This window comes from Sinohyriopsis cumingii, chromosome 17 (assembly GCF_028554795.1).
Source record: "Sinohyriopsis cumingii isolate HCF-2022 chromosome 17, ASM2855479v2, whole genome shotgun sequence".
NCBI lineage: Eukaryota > Metazoa > Mollusca > Bivalvia > Unionida > Unionidae > Sinohyriopsis > Sinohyriopsis cumingii.
In genome coordinates, this window is record NC_142977.1 from 46,549,203 (window position 1) to 46,563,396 (window position 14,194).

At 34.2% G+C, this 14,194-nt stretch overlaps 1 protein-coding gene across 1 annotated transcript in view; it reads left to right on the forward strand.

Moving 5' to 3' along the window:
- LOC149778539 (divergent protein kinase domain 1A-like) overlaps nt 1–14,194 on the forward strand; it is a 34,780-nt gene that overhangs the window by 1,165 nt on the left and 19,421 nt on the right. The window contains exons 2-4 of the mRNA XM_089939438.1: nt 2,996–3,114; nt 9,957–10,091; nt 13,830–13,934. Coding sequence (XP_089795564.1) covers nt 3,016–3,114; nt 9,957–10,091; nt 13,830–13,934 — 339 coding nt within the window. The 5' untranslated portion in view covers nt 2,996–3,015. The remainder of the gene's footprint in view (nt 1–2,995; nt 3,115–9,956; nt 10,092–13,829; nt 13,935–14,194) is intronic.

Sequence of the window (14,194 nt, forward strand, 5' to 3'; positions counted from 1 at the left end):
GTGTAAAATATGTTTTGGGTTAAATTATTGGCAAAACACACACAATTTATGGGGTGAAAAGCTCAGAAATACATTGGCATTTAATCAATGAATTATTAGTTTGAAGACAGAATAATTCAGCACTTGATAGAAGTTGACAATAATGTAAGTGGAAGGTAAAGATGATGGTGAGTGCAGACAGTGGAGTAAGGCTGTCACCTTTACAAAAATTAAAACATTTACATGCCATTTATGAAGCAACACAGTACTCTTTACATATGACATTACATGGTCATATAGTAGACCATAATACAATTGTTCTTCTCGATCAAAAAAGTTGATGATAAATTAGTCTTGAAGTGGAAGAATTGTGACATTTGCTACTGTATACAAGTATTTTGTTATTTTTAAAAAAAAAGTATAAGTTGATTTTGTTTTTGCCTTAAATGTTAGTCATCAGCAGTCTTCAGATCCATGACAATGGCAGTTGAATATACATTACTACATAAATTTTCTCTTGGCATCTAGTCAGCTGTTGTCTAAGCAGTTTATCATTACAGTTATTTTGGTTACAAGACTAAATTTCTCATTTATCCTAAACTAATTTCTACTCTAGATTTAAAACATAATAGGCCAATTTCTCAGTTGACATATATACAACATGATGGAAGTACACTTGATCATGATGTAGATTAAACCATGTCACATCAGGCAGCTGCTCAATAGCAGCAGTGGGCCATTTTAAAAGAAGTTAGTGTAAAACAGTTGTGAAAAATTGAAAAAAATTGGGGATGAATCAACCTTACTTCAAGGGTCAAGGTCCCACATTCAGTACCAATGCTTCAGTCATGGGCTGGATATGCAGGCCTTTGCTTTCTATTTTGGATCTTTCACAATGATGAATGGAAAGTTCATCTTATACAACATTTTCTGATAGTGAAACAAAATTTGTTGTATGGTTTTGACTTGCCTGTATGCATATTTGCTTTTATTACATACCTACTTTGGGGGAAGGGTATGAGCATTCATAATATTTGAACTCAGTGGAGCAAGTGTCTTAATTGAGACCAGGAGTGGCAGAATCATTCTGAATATGTGCCACTTGTATGTCCATTTAAAAAGGTACAAACTGTTATGATTCTATGGTATTAAAACAAGTAATAGGAAAGAATGAGAAGCAACAAGCTTTGTCAAATTCAGCAAATAATTTATTTCCCTAGAATACAAAGTGAAAATGTTGAAAAAAGGAACTTACAGTATTGTGAATTAAATCCCAGATTATCCTAGAATTACAGACACAAGTCTTAATGAACAAAATTGATAAGAAACTTTATTGGAAATCGAAATTAAATCCAAAACTGGAAGTGTTAATGTGTATGTGGTGGCCATGTATTGGTGATGTGCCAATAGTTTTTTTATTGGATCACAGTGATATAATCCAAGAATATTATTTTTGAAGACCACTTTTTATTTCCATTGAATAAATAATTTGAATAAATAAAATTCCAGCCCAAATGAATTACTGGAAACAACAATAGTACAATTGATTCTGCCAAGGTCTTAAAGTACAAATGACTTATTTTCAAACAAACACGATAGATTTATATTTTAAATTAAGATGTAAAAAGAGACTCCGGATAAGGGTCAAATGTACATTGTTCGAGAAGGGCCTTAGTAGAAGGTCCATCACCAAAATCGCAATAAAGCAGGTGATAATCATCACGTAGTCTAGCTATGAATAAAATACGATGTCATTGATTAAGCTTAAGATAATGATTGTCATTCAGAATTAAAAAAAAGCTGTTTATGAAATTGTCACTGACTTTGGACAAGGTCAGCTTCTAGATACAGTGTTATGTTACCTGCATAATACATGTATAATGAAATAATTGTTTTTTAAAAACTAGCTAACAAACAATGTAAATAAAATATACATAACACAAACAAAACATGAAATTGGTAAAATCATTTGGAGGAAACATGGCTTTCTGTCAGATATTCTTTGATACATTTAGCATATTCTTCATAGACCTTAAGATCATGTGTGCATTTTTTACAAAGTCCCCCCCCCTTGCAGTGGAAATCATTGAATATTGTAAAGAATATTGATATTTTTTATGCTTTTCTCCATCAGCTTGGCTGTTGTGATATATGATCTAAAGACCTGACACCAAAACATGGTCAATGTGACTTAAATGTAGCAACTTAAATATAGTTTTGTCATTGGTAGGTTGCACACCTCTATATTAATGCACCCATCAAGTCCCTTGACTGATTATAAGACAGATTTTGACTGAAGAAATAAAGTGTTGTGCAAACAATTTAACATTATCACTGGTACATCAAAAGTAGTTCACTGTGACTACATGTGGTTTGGATGAATGGGTTAGTGGACTCGGTAGGATGAATTACCAAATGAAGTTTCATAACTCTGTGTCAAATGTTTCTGTTTAAATTAGGTTAGTAGATTGACATAAATATGGACTGTTGTAATGAAGCTATATTATAGTGAATGATTACATTACGAAAACCTCTAAATCTAAAAATAGATGCACTCACGTCTGTGTTGATTCTATAGGAAAGAAGGGACTGCAACTTTTGATGGTGGGACTCCTATTTTTACCAAAATGGGAGTCCTGGACTCCTAGTTTTAAAATCCTAGCAAGACCTCAGGGTTAGTAGATTGACATAAATATATACAACCTTGAGGGGGCCATAAGATGTTAGTATGCCTCACATAAAGACAACCAATGATATTATAAAAATTCATTTATGTTTAAGAGCCCTTTTTTATAGTTTGATAATGATAAAAATTCAAGTTTACCAGTATTTCATACACCTACATCTTGTGCCTTTATTAATATATACTTTCCGTCATGGTCCTTAGCTTTGCATGTTTATTATAGATATTTAGATGAAAGATTGAGATTGATTTTTAAACAATGTTTGTTCATTGTGTCATGATTTTTAAACAATGTTTGTTCATTGTGTTATTGTCATCTTTTAACATTGACAGCAATAGGTGATGTCAGAAGCATGGTGAAGTTCACAGTAAGATGGCCATGTGACAAACAAAGCAGGACTAAATTGATGAAGAGTGCAGATCATTGTTGCAGAAAAGGAATCACAAGACTGGTAATTTCTAGAATTTTTCATTATATCTGCACTTTGAAATATATTTTGGTCAGCCTTGGGTCATCATACATCGACTATCAATCCATCTGTCCATCCATCCATCCATGTACAATACATAACCTGCACTCAACCTACACTAATCAAGAGAGGTTTGGTTTGGCGATTTATGGCACAGCAACACAGGAAGGTTATTTAATGTTGAGGCAAGTGGAGTGGAGTGCCATACCCAGGGACTCGCTAAGGTAGCCTACCCAAGCTGATCTAATCGAAGGATTCAAATCCTCATCCTCCTGGTCATGTGTTTTTGTGCTAACCAGTTAGCACAGAGAGGTACTGATGATAATTCTTAATGATGTTTTATGGGGATGAATTTATGGAAAGAAAGGTTTTGAATTATGGGTGTGAGTGGGATATTCATATCCAGTTGTCTTTTAAACACTATTATTTACATTTGTATCTTACTTAAATCAAACTCTTTGTAAAGCTTGTCTGTACAACCATACATGTGATACTTCCCAAGAGGAGGACCACTTTTCCATGATTAGAAATGCCTCCTATTCACACTTTCACTGTTTGAAAACTCCATTAAAAGAGATAATAAATCTCTGATTGAATGGTATAAAATCTCAATCCATACCAGTAATTCAAAATCACAGCTTAGTTATTAATATGATTTTGATCAAGCCAATACCTTCATACTACATATACTGTATTTCAAATATTTTTTTGTACCCTTTAATTTTTCGTACACAATCCAGTTATCAAACTAATAATTATTTAAATGTATCATAATTTTTCATACATATCAATTTGTATTTTTCGAAAAATCCATTAAATTATCGGACATAAAATTTCTACTAAGAAGATTTACGTTTGCAAAAAAGATCAAAAATACCATATTGCCATTTTCTTTTTACAAAAATTGATAATTAATTCTTGGTGAGAAAATGCAATGATTTATGCATAAGCTCTTTTATTGTCCTCACAATATCTACTGGTGTTTATTAACAAATGGACAAAGGACTTCACAGACCATACCTTTAAATATTATCGTTAATTAGTTCTCCATATTGTATGCGGCGGTTCGAGTCTAAGATTCAGCCAATGTGGGCATGTGAGAAAGCTTGCCAGTAGCTTCACGTGGGTCGGTGGTTCTTTCCGGGGTTTTCCGGGTTCTTCCTCCACCATTAATACTGGCCGCCATGTATAGCCTATCGTGCTGAAAAATGGCGTTAAACCCCACAACAACAAAAGTTCTCCTTATTAAGTCTCTCACCGTAACAAAACACTATGTACATTTTAAAATGAGTTCGGAGACCTTTTAATGTTTTCTTATCCAACAAAAATTATATTTCAGTATATGCTAAAGTGAAGACCACAGACCATTGGTTAACTAGTCTTATTGTTTCATTATAGTCATACAAACATAAAATATAAAAACCTTGTCATTTTCTATTGTAAATTTGAAAGTCACAGACTCCATTAAATCAATTCATATATATACATATACTATCTTTTAAGTGCTTGTTCTGTTTTGACTTGGATATAATTGACATTTTACTGTAAATCTATTCAACAATATAACCCTCTATTATCTTTATTGGTGAGTTTGAGTAATTTAATGCGTATGATCGCTTGTCATAAATCTGCTGTATGGACAATGGTTTCAATAGCACATTGACAGATTTTCATTTCCCTAAAGAGAGCCTCATTTCCCTACTGGCAGCCTCACTGATTTGACCTTTTCTGTCGATTCTTGCCCTCAATCTGGTTTGAACTGGAATAACCAAAGGGCTAAGCAAGTTTGATTACTGTGTAAATAGCACTACATAGCCATGTAGTTGTTGTGACAATGTACATCATAATTAAATAAGAATGAATTGTTGATTTAGCAGTGTTTATTGATAATGGAATATATTAGGGCCGTAATGCATGAGGATTTTTACAGTCGTCAGGTAACTGAAAATAGTCTTTTTTCTCTTTGTAAAAGCTACAAATAAAAACTGCTCTGAATAAATACGGTGTTGTATGCTGACAACATTTTCGTTTCATCTCTCTTTTGCGCATGCACACATGTGCTCACGCTCACGCGCATTAACTAAAACATGATTTGAGATTCTTTATTTTATTGCAGTTTGATGATGTGATTATTGTTGCTGTAAAAATACAAGTTGCACTTAATTTCTTGACAATGTGGACTCATATTGTTGCGTACCAATAAATAATGCCCATAACTAATACATGTTCAAACCATCTTAATCATTTTGCCAACATTACACAACATAACAGCTACATATGCTCTAAATGCAGACAAGCTTGCACACTGAGACATAATCCTCTCTCTCTCTCTCTCTTGTTCACTAATAATAACAAAAATCTTTTTGAGTACTTTTATTTTTATTGTAGTTAGATTCTTGAGTTGAGAGCAGAATGAGACCAAAAATATATGTTTACTTTGTACGTTTGTACCATTAGGTTGTTGAGTAGCATGTGTTCCTTAGAACTTGTTTACATATGATCCCTTTATTTTTCATACATGGTCAGTAACACAAAATGATAACTATTTTACATATACTTTTTCATTGTTGTTGTTGTTGTTGTAGTGTTTAACGCCATTTTTCAGCACATGATAGGCTATACATGGCGGCCAGTATTAATGGTGGAGGAAGAACCCAGGAATACCCTGGAAAGAACTACCGACCCAAGAGAAGCTACTGGTAAACTTTCTCACATACCCACATTGGCCGAATCCGAGACTTGAACCCACGCAGACAGAGGTGAGATGGCAGCGATCCGTAATGGAGAGCGCTTTAGACCACTCTGCCACTCGTACATTGAAATTAATAATTATTTTTTCGTGTATGAAAAATTACATGAAATACGGTAGGATGTGGAGAAAAAATGCATGTGCAAGATTCTTCATTGGCAAGATTATTCATTTATTACTTTACAACTTTCCAGATGTAGAAGACAGAAAAAAGTCAAGGCATGTATGATGAATAGCTGCTTACAGGGTAAATTGATAACACAAATGACATTTCAATGTAAAATTTTTGACAAAGTGGCAGTCAGTGATGTGCCTTGCACCAGCTATGTGTATTTTAGAAAAATGAGATTCTACTTAAAAGTGTTTACCCGTACTAATACTGTAACAGTTGAACCTGTCTTGAACAACCACCTTTTCTGCCAAAAGAATGTTTTGTCTGTCAGTACAGGTGGTGAAGACAGACCACTGCATTATATAATGTTACATAATACATCTGTGCATGGAGAGCCAGGTCTCTAATGAAACATGGTCTCAAATAGGTTTCTTTCAAGACAGGCTTTACTGTATCACAAGCTATTGTTATACATGTAGGTACTAATATCTGAAACTGTTGATACATGTACTTGTATCAGTAATTATTATATATGTTAATAATATCAGTAACTGTTGTTCTATGTATTAATATCAGTAACTTTTATATGTACTAATATTAGTTGCTATTGTTACATGTACCAGTATCAATGACTATTGTTTTATGTCATTGTTTAGCTAATTCCAAATCTGGCAGTATCTTAAAACTCACGTTAGCTTGCAATGTAGAATTTTTTTTCAAAACAATCAGCATAGTTTATCAGGATTATTTTACGTAACTTATTGATTTACTTTATTTTATAACATTGTTTCAGCCATTAAGTCCTTTTTATGCTTTATGTTCTAGGGCTTCATATTATCAACTGTCATAAAACTTAATAATTTTAAGAACGGAAGTCGAGTATGTGTATGTACTGACCCAGTCCCAAAAATGTGAGTTATGCGTACATGCCAACAACCTCTCCAGTGGCCTAGTGATTAGAGTGTCTGCCTCAGATGAGAGAGGTCGCGGGTTTGAACCCAGGCTGAGTCATACCAAAGATTTGTAAAAATGGTACTTGCAGCTGCCTTGCTTGGCGCTCAGTATTAAGAGGTTAGTGCTTGAACTGGTTGGCCTGGTGTCAGTATAATGTGACTGGGTGGGACATTATGCTAAATGTTTGCAGTTTGATGCCCATTGCTAGACATCACTTTCAGCTGCCACACTGCAGACATCAGAGTGACATGACTTAAAAAATTTTAAAACTAGGTTAAAAATCTACATCACATATGCACACATATACATGTCAGCCACCATTTGTTTTGCATAATCCTTAGCATTTTTTCACCGAATTGTCTTTTGCTCACCTTAATGTGGATTACGCTTTTCCAGTACTTAAAAAATAAAATAAAAATAAAGCACTAAAAAGTGTTGTTTGTCGTTTATCATCTCTTTATTTCAGCTCATAAAAATTTGAGAATATTCTAAACAGAAAGAATGCCACATAAGAATAGCATAAGAGCTTATTTGTCCATCTAATATTTACATGTACTTTTCTAACTTTCTATTTGTAGCAGCTGTATATGATCCATTACCAAGAAAACTCTTTAATTTGAAACTTTGCCTCACAGATTCATTATATTGATAATCAAGTTAGATAGCGGACCAGTCATTACTTTTAAAGAAAATGGCAAATGGGCTTTTATGGTTTGATGATGAACATTTTTAGAGCACATGGTTCTTTTTAAACTTCAAAACATGTCTGATCAGAAAAAGGAAAAATCTACAACGCAGTACGAATTTGTAAAGAAGAATATGAGAGCAGTGTAGCATTCAGATTGAGCACTTCATCATGCTGATTGCAGAATGTGTGGACTTCACAATCTTTCAGGAAATGTTAGACATGTAGACTAGTTAAAGTGGTTGTCGAATATAAATAATTCCTCTGTTTGTTTTATGTTGATATTCCGGTTCTAATCCACGTTGATTTTGCCCATTTTTGCCAAGTATTTTGACCCGCAGATCCAGGTTAATAGTAAAAATAAATGTTCACACAGTGTACTGTAATTATGGCATGTAATTTATTACCTATGAAGTCATAGGGGTACTAATATTAGTACTAGTAATATAGATTACACTTTTTATACTCAGATTACACTTTTTGCCACTTATATGAGCAAAAATTATGCTTGTACCTCACGTGGGGTTGGCATATATGGTTATGGGGTATGAACAAATAGTTTCTTAATGCTTTCTGGGAGGATAGCACCCTGAAATTGGATAATAGAAATTTATTGTAAAAAAAGTGCTGTTAAAATTTACATAGCTTTTGTTTCTGTATCTCTCCATGTATAGGTGTCAGTTGCTCACATTTCTAATAATTTTCCACGTGTCCCATTTTATGTTTTAAAGACTAACTAAGCAGATGTAAAGTGCATTCTGTGTCTGTCTGTACAATGCTATTGTATGTGATCTACTGACCATAGGGGAGCTCACAGTATCAAAATGTTATATTTTCTCTCAAACTCTTACCAAAGAGTTGACTTAGGCAATTGAGATATAATATTTTCTGTTTTTATTACCTTGACTACCTGGATCATACCAATTCTATTTTAGCAGTAAAAAATTTAATTAATTGACGTGCTAATATAAAAATGTTGGAAGCTGATCACTTTCACATAGGAATATATTAATAAATGAAATTTCTGCCTACACTGCTATATAATGGACACCTTATAAAGGACAAGTTTAAAACACTCTTTCTTACATGTCCTTTGCATTCATGTAACCTTTATATAAAGGATCCTTGTGTATAATGGATATTGCAATGCTACTCAAATCTAGCCAGCTTTTATAATCTGTTGTTCATGTCAACTGAATACAAGTAGCGGATATTTCAGTTTTTAACGATGTGTAGGATCTCTCAGTGTCTAAATAAGAGTAGTTTAGTCTTTTCTGCTGCTATTAGTTTTCAGAAAGGGACAAATGCATCATATGATTATGCATGTTGTAACAGTAGGTGCGAGAACCCCATTTCATGGACCCAACTTTATTCCATATTGCATATCTTACTTAAATTGCCTGATGACAGGACTATCAATTACTGCATACCAATGAGAACTAATTTATCATATTTGTCAAACTTGGAAATATTTTGGACATCTTGTAACCCACAACAACATGACTGCCAAAGTTGTGCCTTGATGACTTGTGTAGTTTGTTCTACTGATTACTGCTAACATACTGCATAGACCCAGATCTACTGGAGCATTATGCGATGGCAGATCTGGGTCAGTGCATTTTGCAGTTGGACTTGACTTATAAGTAAGTATAAATGTTTCCTTATATAATAGAGGGCAAGCACAAAATCTAAAGTGCCACACTCTCAGGATATATGATCTTACAAGAAAAATTAAGTGAAAAAGCCACTGTAATGATGAAGTCAATTGTTTGATCAATGATACAATAGAATATCGATTTTTTTTGTTCATTAGTGATCTGATTATTGGTGGTTCATAAATAAGGGAATCTTGTTTCATGAGGTTGGATTTATGAAAAGGTATACAAAATTTGGGGGTAATATTTTTCAGTATCCGGTTTTGAAAACATATAAGCTGCAAAAAAAAGTTGAATCATAGAATGTAATGTGCCAAATTCAGATTCTTGAAGACTACTAGCAAATCTGAAAGAGAAATAGGTACAGTAGAACCTGTCTTGAAAGACCACCCTTTCTGCCATAAAATTACGGTCTTTCAAGACAGGTGGTCTCATAACAGGTCACAATACTATATTATATGATCAATAAATTTGTGCATTGAGAATATGGTCTCTCCAGACAGGTGGTCTCACATAGCAGTGGTCTTTCAAGACAGGTTTTACTGTACCTTGTTATATTTGGGTGCCATGACATTGCAGTTCTGTTATCTTCAAGTGTTCTGTATAGATAGGTTTTGCAGTATGTTTAATATGTTTGTTAATTTGCAGCAATCTTTTGTTGTCTTTCAGTACTACAGTCTGTGTGAGAATGAAATGGTCAGATTTACCTGCATCATCTTCACCCTGGGTTGCTGCTGCTGTGCTTTCCTGCTATGGCTATTCATACGAGACCCTTGTTCCAAGTATAGCATAACAAAAGCATTGGTAATGTACTTTATTTTGCCCAGTATAACATGCACTCATGCAGTGTACACCCAAAAATAACATCCATCACATGGTAGAAAATCATTTTATTTGTATCAGGCATATGATGTGTCCAGCATTTCAGAACCTGCTTGATTACCCCCAGGATTTAGTATGCGTAGTGTGGAATATTGTCATACCCTCCATCTGTATCCATCTCTCCATCTGAAGGTAGCCATATCTTGCAGGCTTTGGGATGTAGAATAGGTCCAATTCACCCTCCAACATATTGTAAGGGTGAGTAGTGGAGGCTAGCTTTTTGGCCAGGGATTCACCTCATGACATTGTTCTAACTGAGGTCTTTTAGCATTTTTTAAGAGTGCATTTTATATAACAAATTTGAATTTGTATTTTAAGGATGTTTACATTTTGTCTTTTTGGGGATGCTTAAACGTATGGAGCATTGTGCAGTCCGGATTGTGCTAATGTGCCATTAAATCAATGACATTATATACATATTCTTTTCGTGGCCATTCCTCCTACACTACTAGGATGAAATTCACCAAAACTTTGTACATCTGTTGCCCATGTTATGACCATCTGTGAGAGGGGTATAGTTGTTGGGCCTCTCCTCTGGGGTCCCTTCAAAGGGTCATAGGTCAAATATACCAAAATTGTCAACTGCACTGTCATTTGTAAATATTTTTATTCCTCTGCCATATCTTCTGAAGGGGCATATAGTTTGGATATCATCTGCCCATCCTGTTCCATCATAGATTTCATTTCTGCTGAGGGAATTCATGGATTGAACTAAAATTTTGTATGCTGTCTCTGTTTTTACTTTGAACTTATGCCTGTTTGTTTCCACTTGGTCACTTTTGAAGGATTGAATCCAAACTTTGTATGAGGTTTTAAATTAAGAAGGATAGGGTCGAGGTTCCATTTTGACAGTGTTCTATCAAGGTTTTTTCAAGTTACAGACTCAGACCTACAACTTTGCCCTTTAGATTTGTTTTTGCTCAGTAACTTTTGAAGAACTTAATGGCTTAACTTTAAATATTGGCTTTAAAAAATTTTAAAAAAAAGAAAACATGTATGAGTCCAGTTATGAGCATGACCTATGCAGATTCATAAGCTCTACAACTGGTAGATGACAAATTCTTCCATCCCTTTTGCCATCTGCCCTCAGTTTCATCTCATGAAGATTTATTTCAGACCATAAATCTGTAAAAATTGGGATCCATCATGACATCATGAAACTGAATCATTAATTTTCATGTTATGATCCTATTACACAAAGCAAACAAAAGCACTTTTGTGCTTCTTAGAGTTGTCTTGAGTTCCTAACAGACTACTTTTTTATAGCATTTTTTAATTGAACTTGGTAAATAGGCTTATGTCATCAAGTCCTTGGTTGAGTGAAATTGATGCATATCAATGAATTTACTTGTCATGACATAATAATGTTGTAATCTTGAATCTGCCAGAGCTTTTACTTTACTAGAAACTGTTATTCTTAACTGATTTCAGTAAAGCTTGGTTGATAGTTTTATATAATTAAGATTATGGATTGTGATCTAGAGCTGTATATGAAATTATGATTTAATATTTGAATTTTTTTTTACAGACTAGTAAAATGGGTAAAATCAACATAATATAATGGTTTGGACATTGTTTACATGGGGTTATGTTCTTATGGAAACCTCCTTGGTGAAATGGTCACTGTTAAGTCATGTAAGCTAAGTGAATAATATCAGGCCTACTTGAGGGCCTTGTTCCTGAATGGCCTTACATTTAAAGAAAAACAGGTAACACTGACATAAACTACAGGGATAAAGCTAGGCTTGAATTTTGTTTTAGGGAGAAGTGACTTCTTACAGACAGAACAGGGAGACATGAGAGCTAAACAGTGGAAGCAAAGCAAGAATAAAAATTATCCTATTCATATGCAGTGTATTTTGGCCATATGACTTCAAAGGAAGACAATACAAGCTTTACATGGTCATAAATTTTAACTGAGTAAATAGATTACAGTATTGAAATTGCAAGTTAGTAAAAATGCTTAATGAATTACCTGTAATCAAGAAATATTTTTACTTTCTCAAAGTTTCCAATAAAATGCCACTTGAATAGATTTCTAAACCTTTGTACCATGTACATGAGAGCAGATGCAAACTTGTCTTCAGATAATACTGTCCGTTCTAATTTCTTTGTTGCCTGTAAAACATTACTGTCATTATTCATAGACAATACATTGAAGCATTAAAGTTGGTATATGAATGAACTAAACCCTTTTCGTTACAACTGAATGGACACATGAATGCGTCTGGCTTTAAAAAGAATGGTTCTTAATGTAACTACTCACCTTATAGCTTTGTTACAGATGTCAGTTGATAGGATTCCGAATGTAAGCTTTTATTATTAATCTGCATACTTGTAGTGATGTAAGGCATTAGTTAAATAGTATTTGCTTTGCTGTTTTTTCTTCATATTTTCATAAAATTATTTAAGTTGGAAAGGAACTTTGACTGTACAGTGCTTCTCAGATTCCACAACATAGTATTCCAAACATTTCTAAAGCTAAATCTTCAATAACATAATATTTAGACTTTTTCTATGCATTGTATATTTTTCTGAATATATTTACCTGATGGTTTACAAAAGAACCCAGAGAATCTAATAAAGATGTACTTCCTAGACACAGCAGTCTGCCATTATGCCCCCATGACAGATTCATTTTGGTTTCAAACTGACTTTCTGGGGCCCCGAGTGGCCGAGTGGTCTAAAGCGCTCTCATTACAGATCGCTGCCATCTCACCTCTGTCTGCATGGGTTCAAGTCTAGGATGCGGACAATGTGGGTATGTGAGAAAGCATGCCAGTAGCTTCTTGTGGGTCGGTGGTTCTTCCCGGGGGTTTTCCTGGTTCTTCCTCCGCCATTAATACTGGCCGCCATGCATAGCCTATCATTTGCTGAAAAATGGCGTTAAACCCCACAACAACAACAACAACATCACACTGACTTTATAAAGGAAATAATGTAAACATGGCAGTTAAAATATACATTTGACCAATTGTTTTTTAAAACACAAATTGCTATTTACATACTTTTTTTAAGTTTCAAAACGCAAATTTGTAAGTTTTTATCATCAGAGGATAACTTGTGGAGGTTGGACAGTGATAATTGCTAACTTACTCTGGAAATGGTTAATGGTCAATCAGCTATTAAAAAACATGCATGTAAATTTGCAAGAGTTTGTTGGCACAGTTGTTATCAACACCAACAGTTTGATGGCTTGACACCTATATTTTGCCTTGAGCTACAACACAAAACTAAAACTAACCTGGCTAAGGCAAGGGAGCATCTCAAAAGCTACAGTTACTCAGAGGACCTCTAAAAACATCACAGGACAAAGTTGTTTTCGCTTTCATAACAAGAAAGCAAAGTGTGCTGGCTAGGTGTTATATCACTGCAACAAATATAGGTGTATCTATATCGTGGCATGAAATTGTTTGCATTCCCATCTCTGTCTTGAAAACTGTTGGATGAAACTTAATGGACGTGCTTATCTTAAAATGCTGCATTCACTATGCTGAAAAGTAGGTCACATTGACCTACTTTTCATACTCCATTGATTACATTTTTTCTATCTTGTCATGCACCAATGAAGCAGGCAAGACTGTGTTCTGAGATAAGATTTTTTTATGACATCAATAAATGTTAGACATTTTGGTAATTGTTTTTTTTTGTGTTTTACAGTGTCAGGAGTATAAGGCTGGGTTAGCTGCAGGCAGAATGTGTTACGACTTGTGCTATGAAGAAACAGTATACCTCTCTTGTCTTGCTGAAGATGAAGAAACATCTGTAAGGCCCTTAGAAATATGAGATTACAGTTTCATCTGCATATTACTGACCTACAGAGACTGACGCATGATACTAACACAAATACTTTATAATTATTCCTGCACAGTTTAAACGAGTACATGGATATTGTGATATAGTCATCTGTATGTATGTAGATGTATTCAGATAGATGTGTAATGTCCTTGGACTCCAGAGTAATATGTCTTACATGTAATTGAGTCATCATACATGATTAGTGACAATACATGTAAGAGAGGGGG